The 23,663-nt window shown below is 37.9% G+C and overlaps 2 protein-coding genes across 2 annotated transcripts in view; both read left to right on the forward strand.

Moving 5' to 3' along the window:
* Positions 1-1,531: 1,531 nt before the first annotated feature.
* The window catches only part of LOC148273660 (uncharacterized), a gene marked incomplete at both ends in the record, with an annotated part of 56,795 nt that continues 34,663 nt past the window's right edge, over positions 1,532-23,663 (forward strand). The window contains 12 exons of the mRNA XM_088238394.1: positions 1,532-1,631; positions 4,100-4,227; positions 4,541-4,716; positions 4,999-5,132; positions 7,400-7,649; positions 8,826-8,920; positions 15,769-15,867; positions 16,903-17,199; positions 18,213-18,422; positions 19,365-19,896; positions 22,102-22,269; positions 23,272-23,389. Coding sequence (XP_088094520.1) covers positions 1,532-1,631; positions 4,100-4,227; positions 4,541-4,716; positions 4,999-5,132; positions 7,400-7,649; positions 8,826-8,920; positions 15,769-15,867; positions 16,903-17,199; positions 18,213-18,422; positions 19,365-19,896; positions 22,102-22,269; positions 23,272-23,389 — 2,307 coding nt within the window. The remainder of the gene's footprint in view (positions 1,632-4,099; positions 4,228-4,540; positions 4,717-4,998; positions 5,133-7,399; positions 7,650-8,825; positions 8,921-15,768; positions 15,868-16,902; positions 17,200-18,212; positions 18,423-19,364; positions 19,897-22,101; positions 22,270-23,271; positions 23,390-23,663) is intronic.
* LOC148273661 (uncharacterized) lies at positions 10,489-12,032 on the forward strand. Its single transcript, XM_088238393.1, has 3 exons — positions 10,489-11,176; positions 11,508-11,623; positions 12,012-12,032. The coding sequence occupies exons 1-3, from the start codon at positions 10,777-10,779 to the stop codon at positions 12,030-12,032; spliced, it is 537 nt and encodes a 178-aa protein (XP_088094519.1). The 5' UTR covers positions 10,489-10,776.

The following is a 23,663-nucleotide window of genomic DNA, read 5'->3' on the forward strand; positions in this document are numbered from 1 at the left end:
AAACTCTTTTGCGTTTTTCGGAGTTGCTCCTGACATTGCTATATTCATTCGCTGCCATTACGGACCACAGTCATTACTTTGGTTTTCCTCATGTTTATTTTCATATTATATTTAGTATTTAATAAATTTTCCATGCACCTAGAGTATCCTCTGTTATCTGGTCTCCATATTATGATGTTCACATCAAGAATATTGAATCAGTTCAACATCGATTTTTAAGAAAGATAGTCTGGAGGTTGGGCTTATCCAGAGACCTATATACCAGTGGCGAGCCGTGCTTTATTTTATAGGTAATCTATTAAAAATGTTAATTAATTTGTACTACATATAAGTACTTACATAACACGTAAGTAATGTAATTATAAATGACTATTTTTTTGTAATTCTGTGAAAATCAACTCAAACAACAATTATTATTAAGCACGCGATAAACGTAGTTTTATTCTACACTATTTTTATACAATACTTGCACAAAAGTTCATTAACAAATATCACAATGACATTCCGCGGGTATTTCCATTATGATCTGTCATTGACAGTACTGTCAAGACTTGAGCACTGGCCGATTTCTTTTAAAATTAATAATGCCTGAAACGGCCACTGCGAACGCCACCTGTCCTATGTGATACATAATATGTCAACGGTATCCCATCAAAGAAAAATAGTCCTTCGGAAATAATGTTCGAAATACTAGTTTCCAAATAGAGAATCTTCTAAAAATATTTGTAATCTGCGAGTTTGTTTTAGTACTAAAAAAGCCGACTTGGGTTAAAGACGAAAAATACAGTGTACTTTTTTGTATGGAAGAATAAGCTGAGGTAATCGGCTAGTTTCATCGTTCAGTAAGAATGGGCTGGGCGCGCTTCATAGATATTTTTTTGTAGAAAGATATAATCGGTGATTTATAATAAATGACAATTACTTTATTTTTTTTCCCGTAAACATGGTTACTATAATTCATTATTATTTAAAGTCAAATATAATGGTAAGCTGTGCATAATCGCTTACTTTGATGATTCGCCCCTGCTATATACGTATAATGAGTTAGAAACTAGCTTAAATATATCTTCTCTTCGAGACCGTCGAAATAAATCCCATCTTCTAGTTCCATTTAAAATTCTCAACTCACTCTTTGATGTGCCTGAACTACTGGCTCGATAAAATTAAATATCCCAACTAGAAACCTCAGAAAAAACATACTCTTTCATACCGATAACCATAGAACTAACTTTGGTTTTCATTCCCCTAGGCCCAGAATTCTCAGGTCTGCCAACAAACATACCAGTCTTGATGTCTTCGATAACAAGTTGTCTTCTTTCAAACGATCACTGAATCAAATTCAATTATAAACACGTCTCCCGCTTCCACTCCCACCGAGTCTACTGTATACCATTGTGTCTTTGTATTGTCAATTATAATAATTTTCTATGTATACGTCCTTAAAAATGCCCGTTGGGCGTATATATAAATAGATGATGTGTAATAAACTGGCTTTAAGTAAATAGACAAATAAATAATCAAAATTGTGCAGATGCTGTCCCGGTTTGTGAGCGCTGTCGCTGCGTATGTGGCCGGCCGCGCTTCTACTGCCCCAAGCAGAGAGATTTAACCATAACGGAGAATATAGACAAGTGAGTCACACAACTGTTATTATTATTATTATTATCTCATCTGTATATATCGAGACGGTATACTTAACTTCTGTACTATCTGTATCTACCTCGGTATGTTCTACCTGCTTGTCATATCCACATCATATGATCGAAACAAGCCAATGGAATGACCGCAAACAATTACTCCGCGTTCCTTACGTCATTAACATTTAAAATAGTTCTCATTTATATTTTAAATAGGCTTCTGTAATAAAAAGTGCTCACTGCAAAGCGATTATAAACTCCGATAAATCCTAATTCAAGCAAAAAATTCTCGCTTGAACATGACTTTGCATGACTTTTGGAAATCACCTAGACGGTACGCTTAACGATCGTCTGTATGTATCTACCGATCTGTACCGATCGACTACAAAGCCGGCTCCTATAACGTCTCGATACATACGCTAGGAAAGATAGTAAAACAGATGGAAAAAATATAATAACTAAATTATTTTTTAGAGTGGTAACTTTCTGACGCGTATAATCTGTGTCTGACGCCTAGATGCTCTTATTTGTTAATAGGACAGAACCAAAATATCTCTCAAGAAAACTCAAAATATTGTTGAAAAATTCACCTAGTCCATGAAGAAGTATAGAAATTGAAAAAATAACATTTTCAGGCGTTGCCTAGTATGTAGGTGAAATAATTCAATTAAATGAATCTCGCCCGCATAAATAAAGGATTCAGCTCTTTAACTTCACAAACATCAACAGATGAAAGAATTGAAAGAATATAGATGTTCAAAAATGGGCAGAATGGTGAATGTTACACAGTGTGTGAAGTGGCCACTTAAACCAGCCATTGACAGGTCATAAGCCCTGTAGATGCCTAGACTTCTATATTACCTACATACAATGTCTTCTCCTTTTTATATAATATTTTTATTTTAACTTTTTTAGAATTCATTATTTTTCCCCTCTCCTCCTGCATTCATAATAAATTAGTGTGTAATTTGTCTTACTTTTTTTAATTATTCTTTTGTCCTTGTTTTATATAAAGACTGTATGATTTCATTTATAAATAAATAAAATCTTAAGTCTGGTCATGTCAAGAGCAGACAGAACCGGCGTGTATGACAAGATGTATGAATGTGGAAGAAGCTAGGAATGTGTGCCAGGATAGACGTGTGTGGCGGTCCATTCTCTCTGCTTACCCCTACGGAGAAATGGCGTGATGGTAGTAGTAGTAGTAATATTTATTATATTTATAAAGATATTATAGTTATTAGACGCAACGCGTACTGGCTACACATCGCCGCGCTCCGGGGAGTGAGGGTCGAACAAGACATTTATTTGATGAGTCATTATTAGGTTGAAAAAAATAATAATAAAAGCACTTTGATAAAGACAATAGATCCTGTTTACTGCATACCAAAATAAAACTGGGACGAGTTTGAGTTTGGGTATCGTCTATTGTCTTGTTAACCTTAATTATAAGTTAAGGAATGCTATCTTTGTTTAGTTTTTATATTTGACTTTTTGTGCTGTTACATGTTCACTTAATTGCCATACTTACTAGTTCTTTGCTCAATGTATTATTATTGCGTTTTTTAAAATTATTTTTTTTTTCTAACTTCTTAAAATCATTCTTATGTTGTTGAAATTCCATTCGTCGATGCGTTTTGAAGCTGCGAGACTTTTTGTGATGTTAGCTATCATATTATGTAAATGTTATCAACTATCAAATATCTAAATTTAGTAAATGGGGTCTAGAATTTCAACCGTCCATGCGCTCAGTAGCTGCGAGACTTGTTGTTATCTAACTTCCAATTTTATAAATTTGCTTTTTATTTCGTTTTTAAAATATCACTTAAACTCTAAATTTCATTGTCAAATAAAAATGTAAATAGGGGCTAGATTTCTTATTGTCCATGCGCTCTGTAGCTGCAAGACGTTCTGTTATCTAGCTCATATATATCATAATTGGAGACGAGGAACTAGAGTCCCAACTGTCCATGCGCTCTGTGCTGCAAGGCGTGTTGGAATATTTATTTATTGTACAGCGCCCTTGAGGTGATTTTCACAAAAATGGCGCTATAGAAATTATCCAAACATTATTATTATTATTAATCACATAATTTTATTTTAGGTCAGATCAGGGCTGGTATTCCAAACGCTCTCGTGGCCGTGTATTATCTCGTGTATTTACATACAAAATACTCGAGCAAAACGGTTTCCTCGTGCCACGATAGTGTCAGGTCACCAAACACATGTCTTTATTTATTCACTAAGATTATGGATAATTTAAATAATATAATTACATCAACTCAAATAAGTCACTAAGATTATCGGCAAATCGGAATGAAACAATCACAACGCTAAATTGATCGTTTTAATATCTAAATTCTCCGAGTAATAAAGAGACCGATGTAATGGTTTTGTGTAACGGCGTCTAGAGAATTTCCGACAATCGCTCTCTTTATCTTTGTGATGTGCCTCTGTTCCAGTTTCACGCGGCTGGCTCCGCAGCTGCTGATCCTGCGGCTGGACACGCTGTGCGCCGCGCTGTGCGCCCGCCACAGCGCGCACCTCGCCCAGCTGCTGGCGGAGGGGGCCGTCACGACTCTGCTCCAAGGTAAGCGTGACCTCGCATGTCTGATGCGGTACGGACTTTTCGCTCGGGCGGAATCGGGTTGTAGTCCCGTCACGGACCTACGGGTCAGAGGTCCGAGGTTCGAACCCCACTCTACCCCGACCCGGTTCCCAATTTCCAATGGTGAGTTATTTTTAACTCGTCAAAGATGGCCCCCGCAGTTCGAATATTTTAATCATGTTTAAGTACGTCTCTGCCTGATTTTATAGGCTGCGGCAGAAAAGACGAGTGTTAGACGAATTTCATTTGTGCTTTGAGAATGTTTATTGTTAAACCTAAATTTTTCGCTTTGCAGAATTGTGGCGGCGGGCGGCGGCCATGCGCGCCGGCGGCCTGGCGCTGTCCAACATCCTGGGCGCGTCGCGGCGTCGTCTGGCCACGGTGTGCGGCCGCCTGCTGGCGCCCCACCGCTACCTGACGACCGTCTACCGCGCTTGGGCCGACCGCGCGGCCGCCTCCCGAGTCATCCATGTGAGTGCAAGTTCCATAACGTCCTGCCGGGAAAACAACTTTTTGACCAAAAATTGACAGTCGATTTTTTTATCTGCGCTGCTATTCCGAACGTTTTTATGGTTAACCATAACTAATCGAGGATGTGGTACGCATTCTTGTGTTTTTGAAAGGTAACCCTAGCTAAAGCCGTCTTTTTCCTATTAATGTCTTTTGGACTGACATTTCATAAACGAGCGACAGGATTTCGACCATAGTTGGCGTGACCGCGAACACGTTAAAACCTTTCCCGTGTGGTTTCAGCTGTCCATGCTGCTGCTGCTGGGAGAAGAGCTTCCCTGCACGGCGGAAGCCCTTCGGAGCTTCTCCTCGCTGCTGGCCATGATGACGGAGGCGGAGACGCTGGACGCCGACGTCACCGTCTTCCTCGGGAACTAGTGAGTACAGAACTGATGATTTTATTTTATTTCATCGGGTAATTCAACAAAGATACATATTAGAAAACATACAATTTGAAGGTATTCGTCGATTCAATTTCACATGCTTACACAGCCTGTAACTGGGAGGGTGGATCATCGGTGGCAGAGCGATGGGGGACCTCAATGCCTATCGATTTAACCCCCTCCCTTCTCCATAAATAAGAGTAGTTTTTAAAATAAGATCTAGAAAAAAAAAAATTATAGCCCTTAAAAGTTAGTTGAAAAATTAAGTTTGCATATTTTTTGGAAAAGATTATTTTTATTTGGAATTTAATCAAATAACGACTCAAAACTGTATTGTAGGATAAAAGACCTCCTATTGAGCTACTTGTAAAAAAAAAATACTATCATAGACTTAATAGTTCGGCTACGCTTGGGACATCCAGCCGAAAATTGGATTTCTACTAAAAATTCTTAAAAATCTGAATAACTTTTAAACGACTGAATATCGCTGAACATACATGGGCGTTAAATCGATAGGCATTGAGGTCCTCCATCGCTCTGCCACCGATGATCCACCCCCCCAGTTACAGGCTGTGTATCTTCAAATATAGAATTACACAAGATCGATTGAATTACATTTGTTGTTTTAAACAATGATTAATAATAAAAATAATGTGGCTTCACTGGGGTTACCCGTGCTGAGGACACTTAACCATGTAATTAAAAAAAAAAATTTTACTTGTGAGAATATACAAAGAAGACTCAATATACAGAGAGAAATGACAAAATGTTCAGACAGCAGTCCTTATAATATAGCTTGATTAGAATGACAGTTTTCAGCAAAAGTGAAGACATAACTTTGTAGTGACGTCTAAAGAGTGATTTATACTGACACACAAAAAATCATTCATATCTGGCATTAAATTATTTTTTGTTTGTACTATGCTTGACATATAAATCATCATGATTATATAAAATCAGCTTTAAAACTAAAATAAACCTAATTATTAATGACGTTCTTACAAGGTTACATCATTTTGCAAAAATGTTTGAGACGGGACAAATTGATCAATGTAAATCGATCGAATAAAAAAATAATTAATTTTATGTTGTTCACGAAAAAAGTATAAACGTCTTATTTTTTGGTGAATAATTGTCTTAAACACACTATAATAGGCTTGTTTTTGCGTTTTTTTATCAATTTTCGGAAACAGAGTTTCACGTTTGCATGAAAAAACTGATAAAATCGATTTGATCGGTACATGGTCAGTGCTCAGACTTCCCCACCACTAGTCACATTAGTTTGGCAGCTGTCTTTTAAGGATTATAATTTACGTGTACCTTTATAATTTATATTATAAAATGCACAATAAAATAACCAAAACCTAACATTTGTGGAGCAGGTGATTCAGTATTAGTCTGGGCGAATGAGACAATCCATTTTCTTCTACCCTAGCTCCACTATCCATTTTTTATAGCCTTTTTAAACATTTTCTCGTTACTAATTATTTAAAGAACATTGGAGGTAGGTTATAAATTTGAATTGCATAAAACTCAAAGTCCCTTTGTTCGAAAGTGGTACAAGTATGTATTTGTTTAAGTTGTCTTTGTGTTGAGGATCTAGTGATTGTATTATTTGTATGTGTTTTATAGTCGGGGTTATGTCTTTCTTTGTGATTTGTGGAATATTTCTTCAGTAGATGTCTGTCTGTATCTGGACTCGTAGTATTATTTTAATTATGGATTTTTGTGCAACAGATACACTATTTGAAGCTGTGTCACTCGCACCACCCCATCCGATTATACCCTCCTCCAAAATTAATTGGCACAATGCAAAATAAATCTTCTAAGTTCTTTTACATTAAAATTGTGAATCAATTTGAAGTGGTCCGATAGCCTGATCCATTGAGATAGTCAGTGTCAAGTTTGAACAAGTTGTGACTTGTCAGTCGGCTTCCAGAGTAGGAAGAGTTTGGCCGTGTTTATTGTGTCGTATCATGAATATCAAACGACAAGTAAACTTTGAATTTTGTTTTTTTTGCAAAAAAGTTCCAAAGAATCTCATGAAATGTTCAAATCATTGGCTCTTCAGAAAAAAAAACCATGCTAAAAGGAAAACGCTTTAACAATATTTCCGACATTGAGAGGGCCACGACGGAGCAGCTGAAGACCCATCAGCCAAGAGGGGTACTTTGAAGGGTAGGTGATGCGAGCAGGCACTACTCAGGGGCGGTTTGCATGGTTACGTATTCTGAATTAATTCCGAGCGTTTGTTTCCGCAGCCGGCAGTGCGAGCGCGACGAGTACCTGGAGCGCGTGAGCGGCGCGTTCCGGCGGCGCGCGCGCTCGCGGCTGGCGCGGGCCGCGCGCGCCGGGCTGCTGCGCGACGCGCCGTGGCGCGCGCCCGCCGCGCCGCCGCCCGCGGGCGAGGCGGCCGAGCTGGCGCGCCGGCTGCCCGCGCGCGCGCCGCGCCGCCTGCAGCGCGCGCTGCGCGCCGCGCTCGCCGCCTGCGCGCCCTCGCTCCTGCCCAAGGTGGAGAGATATTTTTACTTTTATAGCATTAAAAATCATTCAAGTTTTGGAATTACAAATGACCGCTTTCATCACTTTTGCGACATTTTCGAGACTAGTATATGTATTATAAAGTTCAGTGTATTTATACAAAAACAATAAGGTTATTCAAATTAACATATTACAACGGAGATGAAGAACAAAGGCTAGACTAAATTATTTTAATTTAAAATAAGTAGATATTCCGTCTTCTGTTGTCACCAGCTGAAGCGGAGAGATAATGTTGTATTTATATATATATTTATGTACATGCCGGTACTTTGTTCTTCATTTCTCCATGGTAGGGACAATGTGAATGTACCGCTGGGCAATGATCTCGTCTATATGTGCAATACTTTTAGAGTTGCATAATATGTTGTATTGGATTCTATAGAATATGATGGCTTTCTTCATCGGTCATTGCACTATAATTGCAGGTAAAATTATTTACCACTTGTGTGTCATCGATCATGGACTATGAACCCCACGCGTGTAATGTGGCCACATCAGCCAATGACGGGTCATTAGCTCTGTAAATGCTTAGATTGGCACATTTCCCTCTCCTTGTGTGTTGCAATAAATTTCAATGCATATTATTTTCCTATGAAAAGGGGACAGAACCTAGCGACATTATTTTCACATCTAGGCGTTCGTTTTATTAAAGTGACAGTTATGTCTGAATTTAATTCGACTTCAAAACTTACTTATTTCTCTCATATTTTTAATAGGCTTTTAAGAAAAAAAGTGCCAACCTCAAAACGATTAAAACTTTTAATAAATCATAATTAAAGGAAAAATATAATATGTTGTATTGGATTCTATAGAAAACGATGACTTTCTTCATTGGTCATTGCACTTTAATTGTGGGTAAAATTATTTAGCACTTGTGTGTCATCGATCATGGACTATGAACCCCACGCGTGTAATGTGGCCACTTAAATCAGCCAATGATGGGTCATTAGCTCTGTAAATGCTTAAACTTGCATATTTCCCTCTCCCCGTCTGTTGCAATAAATTTCAATGCATATTATTTTCCCGTGAAAGAGGGATTTGAAAAAAACTGAAATAAACGATTATTAGATTTAATCCTTCCGTGATTAAGCGTCTGAATTTTAGAACATGTTATTGCCTGTAGCTGATAAAGTTTTTTTCTTCAAGAATATGGATCAGAAAGAAGCGGACGGCGCAATGACTGAAGATGATTCTAAAGATGAGTGTGGAGAGGAAGACTTAGAAGAAAATGACACCTTAAGGTTATTCATTCAAAATTATTTTGTCGCAGGAGGAAACCTCAAATGCTGTACCACCAAATGAGTACTAACTGCCTGTAGAGCAATTTGTCGGCCTCGATGTGTAGTGGTCATCATGTTTGCCTACCGTGCGAGAGGTCTTGGGTTCGATTCCCGACATTGTTGAAATGGCATATTTATTTAAAAAAGTATTTTTCATCATTATCATCATTCCATGTCCGCTCGCTAGTTGGAGCATACGGTATCCACAAAGAGCCCGCGTGCATCTCTATCGGCTGCCAACTTCTTTGCGTCCTCCCAGGTCAGGTTTTCGTCCCGAATTTCTGACATATACTGCCGACGTTCAGGGTGTTCTTACACTAGGATATTTCATAGTACCTGGACTGACACCTGAAGCGTAAGACTGACCAACTTACCTTCATTCAACAAAAATGATCAAGATACACTGTGAAAAAAAATTAATTCACGCAATACACAACACAATTATCGGGTTGCGGTCCCGTGGCTAGTGTTGCGAACTCACAAATCAGAGGTCCGAGGTTCCAACCCCACCCTACCCCAACTCGATTTCCATTTTCTAATAGTGAGTTATTTACAACTCGTTGAAAATGGTGATCAAAATTTAAATATTCAATCAATTATAAGCGGGGACTCTCCTATATTAAAATCACCACATTTATTGGTGTACCAATGCAGTGCCCTATGAACCATTAGGTGCGGAAAGGGAATGATGATGATATATGCTATCTGGTCTCCTGTTTATAAATTAAATATTAAAAGAATCGAGAGTGTTCAAAAAAAATTCCTGAAAAAACTAGAATACAAATTTCATTTGCATTTTCCAAATTATTTAGCTTCATTAAAATTTTACAACCTTGTTTCATTAGCACACAGAGGAGATATGTTTGATCAGATCCTGCTTTATAAAATTGTCAATAATAAATTCGATTCCCCGGAACTCATTAATCTACTCGCTTACCGTGCCCGCTCCAGGCCGACTAGACTCTCTGATATTTTCTATATTCGTAAATTTAAAACTAATCACCGGAAACATTCTACGATCCCTCGTATATGTGAAACATTTAACAAAAAATTTAATAGTCTCGATATATTTAACACTCCATACAATATGTACAGAAGAGAACTAATAGGCTTGATTCATGCTCTTCATTCATAATTCATTTAATCATTAAATCAAATGCAATTTTCCACTCTCACCTTCCTCCAATCATCCTTCACCACTCCTCATCAATTTCCTTCTTTTCCTTTCCACCATTTATTTATTTATTTTTTTATTATTTTACGTATTTATTACAGCAATATACAAGTAATTATAACAAATTAATTCAGTAGTAAAAGTAAGCATACATATTTTTTATTTTTGCTATTGGTTCATCTAAACTGCTTCTAAGGCAGTAAATTATGTATTTTATAATGATATTTAAAAGTATTTACAGTTTTATCATAATGTGTGCTTTTTCAGTCTTAAAGGTAAACAATGAATATCCAGAGAAAACATAAATAATACCAAAATCTCTATATCCTAAGGGCCTATTTCACCACCTCTGAGTAAAGTATTGAATAACTAACCATCACATAACTTAATCCGATGATTAATGTCCCGATTACCGAGCAACGGTTTCACGACCTATGAGTATCCTCTGATTTGCTAAATAGATACTTTGTATGGCAACGTCGCATTTAAACGGTCTAGGCTCACGTCTGATAACGTGACAACGTCTACTGCTAGCTTTCATGTGTTGTTTATTGCAGAGATAATGTAGAACTATTACTAGTTGTTAATTGTATTCGTTCATTATTTTGGGAGTCGCACGTGTTTTTTAAAAAACTGCATTATAATGGAGAATAAGCGCGAACGGAGTGTAAACTTTAGTGCTGAGGAGTGCGAAGTACTAAAAAGTTTAGTTTTGCGCCACAAAGATGTGATAGAAAATAAAAAAAGTGACAATATATTGTGGAAAGAAAAAATTTCCGCTTGGAAATCAATAGAAGCGGAGTTTAACGCGTGCTCCAAATCCAACCATTTTCGGTCTCACAGGACTTTGAAAGTGAAATACGACGGGTTTAAGAGATCTGTCCGAAAGAAGAGCGCATTGATTAGGGCAGATCTCTACAAGACTGGTGGAGGACCCTGCACGGCGGTTCCCCTGGACTCAACGGAAATCAAAGTCATGGACCTTATAAGCCTGAGCGCCCAAGGAATGTCGACCATATTCGACAGTGACGCGGACTTTCTAAGTAAGTAAAACTGTTTAAAATTATTTCTGTAAGACAAAACAACTAAATGCATAAGAATATTATTGTATTATGGTTTTCTAATTTATGAGGTGGAAGGGGGGTACAATAATGATTTAGTAGGTGTCATATCTAGATGCCGGTTATGTTATAGATGTTTCAGTTTTTAACGCTCTGACAATATTATGATAAATCCAGCATTATGTTTTCAAGTTTTTTATTGCTAAATTCACTAGAATTACTAGAATTTTTCATAGTCACTGGACTATGAAGCAATTGAAGTTGTATTATTTTTAACAATACTCCCCCCCATTCATTCAATTACTTTTTTCAGGTGACAAACAAGGCACAGAGGAGCCACCTACCTTGAGCGAGCCAACAACTGCCCCGCAAACAGTTGAAATGGATATAGAGGTGTTATCTTTGAAATCCACCTCAGCATTGGATGCGGTAAATTTAAAGACTCCTGAGGATTCACCCTCAGTTGGAGCTGATTCAAAGAAGCAGTGGGATTCTTGGAGTGTCCCACAGCTCCGCACTCCGAAGCATACGGCTCTGAGGAAAGGTGGAAAAGTGACAGATGCCCGGAGGGATTTAATATACCTCCAAAAAAAAATTTTACTGGAGGAATACGAGGAAAAGAAAAAGGAATGGGCATTTAGGCAACAGGAGAGAATAATAATTATGGAAATACACACTACAAAACTAAAACTACTTTTAAAAAAAATAAACGATTGATCCTCTTGTATAGTTATTGTATATGTATTGTTGTGTAACGTGTTATTATTTCTTGTAATTTACTATTTTTTTCCATGTAAATTATTATGGCTCAACACAGGTACAGCCTGAAAAGTCATGAGTTTATGAATATACTGTGTAAAATGTAAATTGGTCATCGTTCATCCCTTACATCTATGTTATGTAGATTCATGTTTTTATTTATCCATTATAATTTCACAGGTATGCCTTTTAAGTTCTGTAGCTTTGTAATATAGTTATATTGCAATAAAATTATATAATAGATAATAAAAGATTATTACTACCAATTTTAGATTCTTTTATTTCATTTTCCTTTTACACATGATTATTTAACAGGGGGGTGAAGTATTCTAAAATCAGTCTTCTTCTTGGATCATTATCCAGGATTTCATTGCCGGCAACTTCTTCATCTATGTAATCCTGGTTTCTTTCATAATCGAATTGGTCATCATTCATCCTTACAGCTATGTTATGCAGCACTACACAAGCTGTGATGATTGCTGTAGTGCGCTCCACAGATAGGGTTATCCGCCTTCGCAATACAGGGAATCTACTCTTGAGGACACCAAAACACCTTTCAACAACATTCCGGCTGCGAATTTGTGATTCATTGTAGAGGTTCTCTGCTGGGGTTGTTGTATGTGCAAGAGGTGTAAAAAGGTAGGGCTGGCTTTGATAGCCACTGTCACCTAACAGAATGCCATTGTCAAATTGCTCAGCCTCAAACTTGGCTTTTATCAAAGAATTATTGAATATAGTCTGGTCGTGGCTGGACCCAGGCCACCGGGCAACAACATCTCTTATGATCAAATCTGCATCGCAAATGGCTTGAACATTAATCGAAAATACTCCTTTTCGGTTTCGATACACCTCGGCATTCGTTCCTCCTGAAACCGATAAAATTAAATCAATCTCGGTTATGGGAGAAAAAGCATAATTAATGTGCAGGAGAGTACATAGTGACATGAATTATATATTATTTAATATTCAATAGTAGTTAAATGAAAGGTCATTTTTATCATAATGCATTGTTATACTTTTAAAGGCAGTATAATATGATTATATAATTTATGTGCTATCCTTAATTATTATGAGATAATATTTAAATAGCATACTTGGAGAAATTGCAATATGCGTGCAGTCTATAGCTCCAATGACCCTCGGGAAACGTGCCAAATTATAAAACCCCTGTTTTAAAGGACCCAAATCTTGAGGAAAGCGAATGAAGGTTGTCCGGAGAAGTGCTATAGCCTCAGAAACTTCTTTTATAAATCGGCATGCAGATGATTTACTCACACCACTAAAATCTCCAGCAGACAGTAAATACGAGCCCGTTGCAAAATATCTCAATGTCAACAGTAACTTGATAATTGTTGGCACAGCTTTATTCCTGAAATGATAACTCGTATTATTATAGTTCCTAGAGTAAAAAAAAATAATATTCCATAATTATGTAAAAAACTTCTACAAACCGAGTGCTTCTGGAACGAATTTGATGTTCAATCAAAGTATGGATTTCATTGACAGCCTGTTTTGTCAAGCAAAATCTTGACCTGAAATCGACTTCATCTAACGTCTCGAAGTAATTTTCTCTAGGCCTATAAACTTTTTTTCTCCGAATTTCAACCATTTCTTCTTCATAAAAATCGTCCACAAGCTCTATCAGTTCCATAATTTATAAAAACACTTACTTTCCAAACTAACAAATCGAAACACAAACCCTCTTTGCCGGCTGTCAAATTGTTTTGCCGCCATTTTATTCTTTCTCTAGGTTATGATTAGCAGTTAATCATAGGGAAAAGCTTTGAGTAGTTTACTCAGGGACTTACTCGCCGAATAGCGCTACTTAGCGGTGGTGAAACAGATTATTTGTTTTACTCGACGAGTAGTTCTAATCAAGACTTTACTCAGAGGTGGTGAAATAGGCCCTAAGTTCTAAATCATTACTAGTAGAACAAGCAACCAGCTTACGTCCTTCTACATCAGACAATTAATTCTCTGACTCCCTCCGACCAATATGGATTAAAAATGAAGTCAACACCTTTCTCAGCCTGGCAATCCCACTATCTCCTTCTTCTGTCCGTATTTATCTTATTTTAATAACAACAATAACAACAAACCATCACGCCGTTTCCCCGTAGGGGTAGGCAGAGAGGATAGAACGCCATAACACTCTATCTTGGCATACAGACCTCGCTTCCTCTACATTCATACATCTTCTTATGCACGCACGCCGATTATTCCTACTTTTGACATGTCCATCTTCAAGTATTTGATGGACTTGATCGTGCCATGTCTTTCTCGTTTTCTGCATCCATCAACATTTGCATCGTAGATCCTTTTAGTCGTTCTTTCGCTGTCCATTCGCTCTACATGTCCAAACCAACGCAGCACCCCTTTCTTAATTCTGTCAATAATGCATGTCTCAGCCTTCACACACACTTCACGGATCTCGACATTTGTGCACCTATCATACATCGTTTTACCACACATTCGCCTGAGGGATCGCATTTCGACAGCATTCAACCTACTTTCATCATTATTTTTTCAATTCCATACTTCGCTCCCATACATTAGAGTTGGAACTAGAACTCCGTTATTTCAATATATAGTGTATTTATTATTTATATAGTTTAAACTTCAAGCCGTCGTCGCTTTATTACAGTATTATTTAGTGAATACATATAATTAGATGGCAGGCCTTACTATGTATACATTTTATAGTTTTTTTTTTTTAAATATTCATTTAACCTGTACATCTGTTTGTATTCGAAATAAATAAAATATAACAATAGGGAAATATCACATTGTACGAATACCAATAAAAATATGTGAAATGGAAAAATTCATTGTATTTTCAAAAAACCAATATGATTTTTTGCCCGAACGGTGAAGATATCTTTTCTTTACTATCGGGAAGTGGGGAGTTTAGGCTGTCGGCTATTTCCCTGGCTGTCGGCAGTTTGTTGTCCGCGGTGAACATAAAGGTTAACTCAAAGACCCTCGAGTCCAGTATTTAATATTAGATTTAGTAGACACCAGGGGCGAACCGTGTCTAGAAGCGATTATTACCATTATATTTGACTAACCATAATAATGTTTTACTGTAATTTTATTTACAGAAAAACAAATAAATAATTACTTTTTATTTTCAATCATTTCCACCGTTTGTATTTTTAACCTAATATAAATATTAATAAAACGCGCCCAGTGCCTGCGGTGAGCCAAGAAACTAGCCGATTATTCCTGCTTATTTTTTCATACAAATAAGTATGCTATATTTTTAAAGTTTTACCCCAATGCAGGTTTTTTTCTCGCAGATTACACAATTTTTTTTAAAATTCTTTTTTTGGAAAACAGTATTTCAAACATTATTTCTTAAGGGCTATTTTTCTTTGAAATGGTACTTTTGACATAAGACCATAATTACTTTCATGCGTCATATTGCAGGACATATAGCGCTCGATGCGGCCGTTTTTAGCACTATTAATTTTTAGACCGATTTGTCCAGTTGACATTTCAATTAAATACCTAATATCGACTGAATTAATAGTGGTATTTTTTATTTATTTTTTAATGAGTTATGTATTAAAGTAATGGATAATATATCACCAAGTTACATTACATTAGATTTCATGGATGAGAGTTGTTGTATCACACAGAACCACAGAGAAATATCAATTTATAGTAAATATTACTAACATTATATTATGTACCTTCTATGTAAGTACAAATATATGATATTTTTTACAGCTTACCTGTAAATAAAATCACCATTCGCCGCTGGTAGACACTGTCATTAATAATGATTGCTCAACTGCCTCGTCTTTTTACAGAAGTAAGCAGCAATTGTTGGAGGAATTGCTCCAGGAAAAGGAGCACGGTAGAAGAATGCGCGGATTTGAAGATTTGCTTAAGTACAATCCGTCATTAGGGTGAGTTCTTTAGTCATTAGCTCTAACAGTGTGCGGGCGCATCGACCATAGTTTGTTCATTCATTCTCATACAAATTATATGTCTTCCTCCAAAAAACACCACTCGCTTACTTTAGAAGATCGCCGTCTACTGTTGGACACGGGGGTGCTTCGTGACATACTCAGTGGACGCCTTGATAGTCCGGCTCTTTTGTCGGAGTTATCATTAAATGTCCCCGGCTACCGCACCCGTCACACGTCGAGCTCTCTATTTCATGTGCCAGCAGTTCGTACGAACTATGCCCAGAACTCTCCACCCTCATTCCAATATAACACCCACTCGTATCTATCGATCTGTACCGATCGACTACAAAGCCGGCTCCTATAACGTCTCTATACATACGCTCGGAAAGATAGTAAAACAGATGGAAAAAATATAATAACTAAATTATTTTTAGAATGGTAACTTTCTGACGCATATAATCTGTGTCTGACGCCTAGATACTCTTATTTGTCAATAGGACAGAACCTAGCGACATTATTTTCACACCTAGGCGTTCGTTTTATTAAAGTGACTGTTATGTCGGAATTTAATTTAACTTCAAAACTTACTTGTTTCTCTCTCATATTTTTTATTGGCTTTTAAGAAAAAAAAGTGTCAAACTCAAAACTATTATAAATTTTAATAAATCACAATTAAAGGAAAAATTGCTCGGTGGAACAAAATTTTGGACACTTTTAATGCGTAGATAAACGTATTGAGGGGTTCTAGACCCGTCGGTATAAAATGATGTACGTACATCAAAACTTGATGGGGGGGGTATCGGTACTTTACCTTTGTGGTCGGTCAGGAGACTTATCTTCAACTATGACGTCATACTGAAACTATGTTATTTTAGAGCGTAGATATGTGTACCGCGACGTACGCTTCCTCTTCATTCATATTGATGTACCTACCCAAAACTTGAAGAGGGGTATTATATCTTTATAATCGCTAGAGGGAATTTATCTCTGTGTTTTGTTTCAATATTTTTATCCACCGTCCACTTATTTCAGATGTCAACTGCAGCGCGACAAGGAAAGGTCATACGAAAGCGACAGCCGCCCGCGGCTGGCGGCGCGCGGGCCCGCGCCGCACCCGTCCGCGTACGACGACGCGCTCGACATGCCGCACGGGCTGGCGCGCTGCGTCGCGCGCTGGGGCAGCGCCGGCTGCCTGGCGCGGGCGCGCGCGCGCGGCCTGGCGCGCCTGACGCGCTCGTGCCCCGACCTGCGGCGCGCGCGCTCGCCGCACGACAGCCTGACGGACGCCATGACGCAACTCCACCTGGGGAGAGACTCCGAGGAGAGAAGGTGAGATGCGTCTTCATTTGATAATGGATTTGTCGTTGTATTTTTGACTCATTCCTGATATTTATTTGACGGAATGTCCCGTAAAATAGTTGTTTTGTGACATTTGAGGTGTTAAAACAAGGCCTTCAAATAATTGAAAAAAAATTTTTTTTTTTTGACTTAGTCCAGGTATTTATTTGACAGAATGTGCATCTAATTTTCTCAAACTGAACAGTTTAGTAGGTTGGAAGAAATTGCCCTAAGGCAATATTGCCCATGCGCTCTGTAGCTGCAAGACATGTTGTAATCTAGCTCCTATATATCATAATCACTTTTTAGCATAAACACTACAAAATTACAATTATGCTATTTTATTGTTTATTTTTGTAAATTTATTGATAATTTTAAGTTGCTAGAATTTCATTCGTCCATGCACTTTGTAGCTGCAAGACGATTAGTAATTTAGCTTCAATAGGTAAATGTTATCAAATATCTAAATTTAGTAAATGCGGTCTAGAATTCTAACTGTCCATGTGCTCTGTAGCTGCAAGACGTGCTGGGATATTTATACAGGGTGTTCTTTAAACCCTGTCACATCCGAAACCACGATGATCAGTATGAGCAAGAAGGCTTATTGGCACATTAAAATATTTTTTTAGAACGACTAAAATCTTGAAAAATGAAATATAGCAAAAAAACAAATGGTCGCTTACTTCTGCAGGGGGGAAGCGAGGGGGGCGCGGCCGTGCTGTTCAGACTCCCCCCTCCCCGTTTCTCCCCTGCAGAAGTAAGCAACCATTTGTTTATTTTCTTTATTTTTTTTTCAAGATTTTAGTCCTTTTAAAACATTATTTCAATGTGACAATATGTCTTCTTGGTCATACTGATCATCGTGGTTTCGGATGTGACAGGGTTTAAAGAACACCCAGTATATTGTACAGCGCCCTTGAGGTGATTTTCACGAAAATAGCGCTATATAAATTATCCAAATATATATATATTTAATTAATGAAATGCTGTTTGTTTGTTCACAGTTGCAGTTGCAGTTCGCACTTCGGCAGCAACGGGGAGGCGAGCTGCGAGAGCTGCGACAGGAGCGACGAGCGCGAGGAGCTCTGGCGCCAGATGCTCGAGTGCCTGGACAAGATGGAGCTGCTGCGCGAGCCGGCGCCCGAGCGGCGCGTGCGCGTGCTGCGCCGCGCGCTGGCCGGCCTGCGGCGGCCGCCGCCCCAGCACGCCGCCAGGCAAGGCCCCTCCGTTATTGTCGCTGCGTCTCGTCCGACCCCGGTGGCCGGCCATCGGGTAGGAGAGTAGTGATCGGGTATCAGATGCTCGAGAGCCTGGCAGCTGAGCCTCCCAGTCCGAGTAATGGGGTATTGGGTAGGGAAGAGACGTTCTATTCTTAGAGTGGGTCTGCTGTGACAGGTCTCCCGAGCCCGGCTGCTGAGTGGTCTCGTATCGTTAAATCTCCTTCTCTGAGCCCATGTCTTTAAAGTAGCGGGCTATTGGGTAAAGAAGAGACGTTCTATTCTTGTTGTAGACATCACTGCGACCCGAGTAGATCTACTGAGACTGGTCACATATTTGTAAATATTCGATGCGCTACTCATTCGAGATGCCTCAATATCACTTGGAAATACGTCTCCTCCCATTTGCGATATTTCAGAATCACTCTGGCGGTCATTATTACTTAGCCCTGTTCAACGTCATAATGCCGCAATATCGCCCCTGAGTAGCGCCTGCTAACGTCACTCAATGTAAACATTCTCATTTTTATTGTAGTATCTCGGCTACGTCATAAACGTTTTATAAAAGAGATTGGTTTATTACGGTTATTACTGGGGTGGATAAAGCATCTCTATTATCATATCTTAATCTACTATTTTCATGCCACTTTGGGTGGATTCAGAAACATCCCGATGAGATAACGCGTCGAGTTAGTTCCCATGTAAAAGTTCTTCCTCCACATACCCTAAAACCGTTTTAAAGACCGTGGGTCTTGCTATCAGTTTTGCTTATACATAAAAAAGTGTTGTTTTTTTGTCAATAAACTTGAATTTAACTCTACTACTATATTAATATTGTTCTCTCTCCTCATGACCACATTGCAAACAGAAATGGTAGCCAAAACTGCCTGAAAAATTTGAATTATAACCAAAAACGTATCCTAACTCTCATTTCTACAGAGAGGAGACGACTCCGGAGACAGACGACTTCCGAGTGCAGCTGTTTGCCGCCTCCATCCAGCTCGTCATGCGCAAGGTGCTGGACGCGATGCTCCGCGACGGCCACCACTGGCCGGAGCTGCTCTGCAAGGTCCCGGACGCGCCCGAGGACCCCGTCAAGCGGCGCGCCGTCAAGAAGACGGTCGCGCGGCAGGAGCCCAAGACGATCACCGTCGAGCACACCACCTTCATCGAGAAGCTGCAGGCCGTGAACAAGGACTACGTCGACAAACTTATCCGGCAGAACTTCAGCGGCAGCGACTGGGTCTTGACCATCGGCGAGCTGCAGAAGCTCGAGGAGAAGCTGAAGGCCGCCGTCGGGAAGCGGCCCGCGTCGCCGCCCGCGAAGCACGGCCGCGACGAGACCCGCGAGGCCGAGCTTCTCGCGGGGCGCGGGCTCAGCAAGCTCATCAACCAGTTCTCTAAGAAGGAGCCGGAGCGCGTGGAAGACGCGCCGACGCCTGGCGACAAGAAAGAAGAACACACAACCGAGGTATGAAGTGATTGAATTGTATTATTTATGTTCAAAGCATTCACATTTTAATTAATGTTAGTGAATAGTCATATTTAACTAACTTTTATGTCTTATTTATACCGATGTCTGGTTTCGGGACGCACCCGTCTCTTCGTCAGGACACTCGATGCGTCAACATGCAAATACTAAAATACACTCACCTTTACCATCACCGTAGCCTACACAGTATTTAAGAAAATACATAAATTGCATGCAAACACCACCATGTCCGAACATGCACCAAAATATTTTTTTATTTTTTTAAATTTTTTACGCCCATAAGACTTTTACATGCATGGAAGTTATATAAAACATGAGTATATAAACTACATAAAATTTAAAAAATACAATATAAAGAAATAAAAGATAGGAACAGTGTTAAGAAGTATAGTTGGTATAAAAATAAAAATAAAAAGATGAGTGTATAAACAACATAAATTTCAAAAAACACAATGCAAAGAATAAATTATTTTAATAATATTTAGCGATATTTTGCAGAATGTGTGGGGGTGGGGGTAAGGATGGGGAGGGGCTGTGAGGTCGAACGTTACATGATTAGTTAATTTTTAAATCCAATGTATGGAATTACTTGAGCATAATATTGTACTGACTACATATGTATAGTGTAAATTTACTGCCAGAAAAGTTGTAAAAACTGTCACAATCGGGAAATATCCCTATTTTTTTTTTCTTCCCAAGTTCACAAGTTCGACAATTTTGTCTGTCCATCTCCTCTGTGGTCTCCCCACTTTCCTTTTATTTCCCAATAATAGAAATAAAAGACTATATGGGAATATCCGGTGACCGGTTTCATCACATTGTCGATGTCTTCAAGACTGGTATCTTTATTATGAAATTCAATGTATTTAATCAGAACAGAGGGAAGGATAGTGAATGCAAATTTTCAGCCAGTAAATTGAATTAAATTGTATTTGTTTTAAGGATCATTAACAAACACTTTGTTAACGATGGACCCAAAACACTTTGTTTTGTGAATTTATTATGGATACAAATCATTCTTTTCATTACCATAAAATTAAACTTGAATGTAAAAGTTTAATTTTATGGTAATGAAAAGAATGATTTGTATCCATAATAAAGGTACAGAGTCAAACCCCTGTTTTGCGTAATTCTAGGGAGCAACAAAAAAGTGTAAAACTGAGGAAAACTCTAAAGTGAGGAGATTAAAAATGTATGGAAAAAATTAAATTACATAAAAATATTTTTATTGTACTAGATGTTACTAAATATATTACAGAAATATTGTAAAAAAGTGCCATAATTGGGGATCATTCATATTTTTCATGCAATATTCAACCACAATGCATTTTTTTTTATTAAATTACAAAAAAAAAAAAACATGTTTACATAATTTTATATAGTTACTTAACCTTAAAAACACGAAAATAAAATTTTTGAATTTGCATAAAATGCATACAATGAATTTTTTCCCTAAATATTGGGAAATTTTATTTATATGGTATCACTTTTTTTAGTATGGCACCACAAAATTTCAACTGTCATTTACATCGCGGCAAACTATTTCACACTTTTATGATAATTGTTTAAATATCTTCTTTTCACATTATGTTTATAACAATATTTGAGTTTGTCCAAATGTTCATAGACAAAAGACTGGATTTCACCCCCTCGGGGGTCATTAAGATTAACAAATTACAACAGGGGTGGAGAATACCTTAAATAAGAGAATATGGAAGTCAAGGTATTTACAGGGCTTATGACCTGTCATTGGCTGGTTTAAGTGGCCACTTTACACACTGTGTAACATTCACCATTTTGCCTATGTTTGAACATCCATATTTCTCCAATTCTTCCAAAAAAAATATTCTGTAAAAGATAATATGGTATTTTTTTTTTATAGTAATTAACTTCAAGATTTGTGATATTGTTCTACAGAAATTTGAATGGCAGGAGCAAATAAACATGAATCACGTCGTATTAGGGGCGCGGCCAATGGAATTACTGTTTTTACGGATATTAAAAATTACAAGTATAAAAGTATTTTTTATGTTACTAAAATTATTAAAAAATTTTTTTTGTATTTCGTAGACCTTTATTACTTAAAAAATGTAAAAAAAAGTTATATTTCCCCATTGTCAAATAAACTATCCGTAATAATAATTGCTTGTGTTTTATGCCAATTGGATTGTGTACTTCTTCCAGAAGGTGATAGAAGAACCGAAGACCAAAACGCTTTCCGAGGAAGTCAAGCCCGAGCCCAAAGTCAGCAAGGAATGCAGCGAGGAAGCCGCAAAGACCAAAACCGTCATCAAGAAAATCGTCATCAGCAATCCTCAGAACAAGAGCAAAGCCATAATCGCCATGAAAGAGGTAGATATATATTTTGTGGAGCGATGGAATGGCCTTCCCGAGGAAGCGACCATTGCACGCTCGGGTATTATTATTGTTATGGATAACTTATGAAGCTCCATTTTCGTAGTTTAATACCTCGAGGGCGCTTAGCAAAGTGATTATACAGTAAAATCCCCGTTTTACGTTTTTCAAGGGAACATCAAAAAAGTGTAAAGCTGAGGAAAACTTTAAAGTGAGGAAATGAAAAATGTATGGAAAAAATTAAATTACATAAAAATATAATTATTGTACTAGACTATACTAAATATATAGCAGAAAAAATTAAAAAACTGTCATCTTTGGGAATTATGATTGAATTAAAAATATTTTGTATTTTTTCACTTGATACTAAGTGTTTTTTTTTTTATTGAATTAAAAAAAAAGTATAAACAATTTTATGTAAGAACTTAACCTTAAAAACACTTATATGTAAATTTATAAAGTACAGTAGAACTCCAATTATCCGGACAGCAAAAAAATTGGATAATTGGATTTTTCACACAGATAACATTTAACAACGATGGAACGAGATAAAATTTGACAACATATGAAAGCATTGAGGAAATATGGTCGTTCAAACATAGGCAAAATGGTGAATGTTACACAGGCATTTACAGGGCTTATGACCTATCATTGGCTGGTTTAAGTGGCCACTTTACACACTGTGTGACATTCACTATTCTGCCCATGTTTGAACATCCACATTTCCTCAACTCTTCCATCTGTTGACTTTTGTGAAGTAAATGAGCTGAAACCTTTGCCAAACCAAATTGGCTGAACCAAATCACCTACTAGGCAACGCCTGAAAACAATTTTCCAATTTTTATACTTCTCCTTTTATACGTGTAAAGTGGCCACTTAAACCAGCCAATGACAGGTCAGTAGCCCTGTAAATGCCTAGACTTCCATATCCCCTTCTCAATAATGTGTTCCCTCTCTGTTGCAATAAATTTAGTCGATTATATGTATGGTAATTTGCAGGAGGTACAGGACGCGGAGCCGAGGACCCGTCTCGCCAGTGACGTGAAGGTGGTGAACGGGGTCGCAATGAAGGGCGGAGTGCCCATCAAGGACGGCGTCACCATTCGGGACATCATCGGTGAGTGGGAACCTGGATGCAGTCTCTAAAGGAAAAACGTCATTTCAGATATTCATTCCTTAAGAGTATATGCGGAGGGAGAGCATTTTGATACGCAGCAGGGGCGAATCGTGTATAGAAGGGATTATGCGCAGCTTACCATTATATTTTACTATTCATAACAATGTTTTACGCTAACTTTATTTACTGAAAAATAAATAAATAATTACTATTTCTTATAAATCATTGCCATCGTATGTATTTTCCTCCAAATATAAATAAAATTATTAAAATT

The sequence above is a fragment of the Micrasema longulum genome, unplaced genomic scaffold (genome assembly GCF_059751315.1).
Source record: "Micrasema longulum isolate JH-2025_06_02 unplaced genomic scaffold, ASM5975131v1 h1tg001883l, whole genome shotgun sequence".
NCBI classification, from domain to species: Eukaryota; Metazoa; Arthropoda; class Insecta; order Trichoptera; family Brachycentridae; genus Micrasema; species Micrasema longulum.

Excerpts from the sequence above, each read along its gene's own strand:
- LOC148273661 (XM_088238393.1), top strand. The coding sequence starts at position 10,777 with ATGGAGAATAAGCGCGAACGGAGTGTAAACTTTAGTGCTGAGGAGTGC. Across the intron at positions 11,177-11,507 it reads CAGTGACGCGGACTTTCTAA|GTGACAAACAAGGCACAGAG; the intron begins GTAAGTAAAACT and ends TACTTTTTTCAG. Across the intron at positions 11,624-12,011 it reads CCACCTCAGCATTGGATGCG|GTACAGCCTGAAAAGTCATG; the intron begins GTAAATTTAAAG and ends GGCTCAACACAG.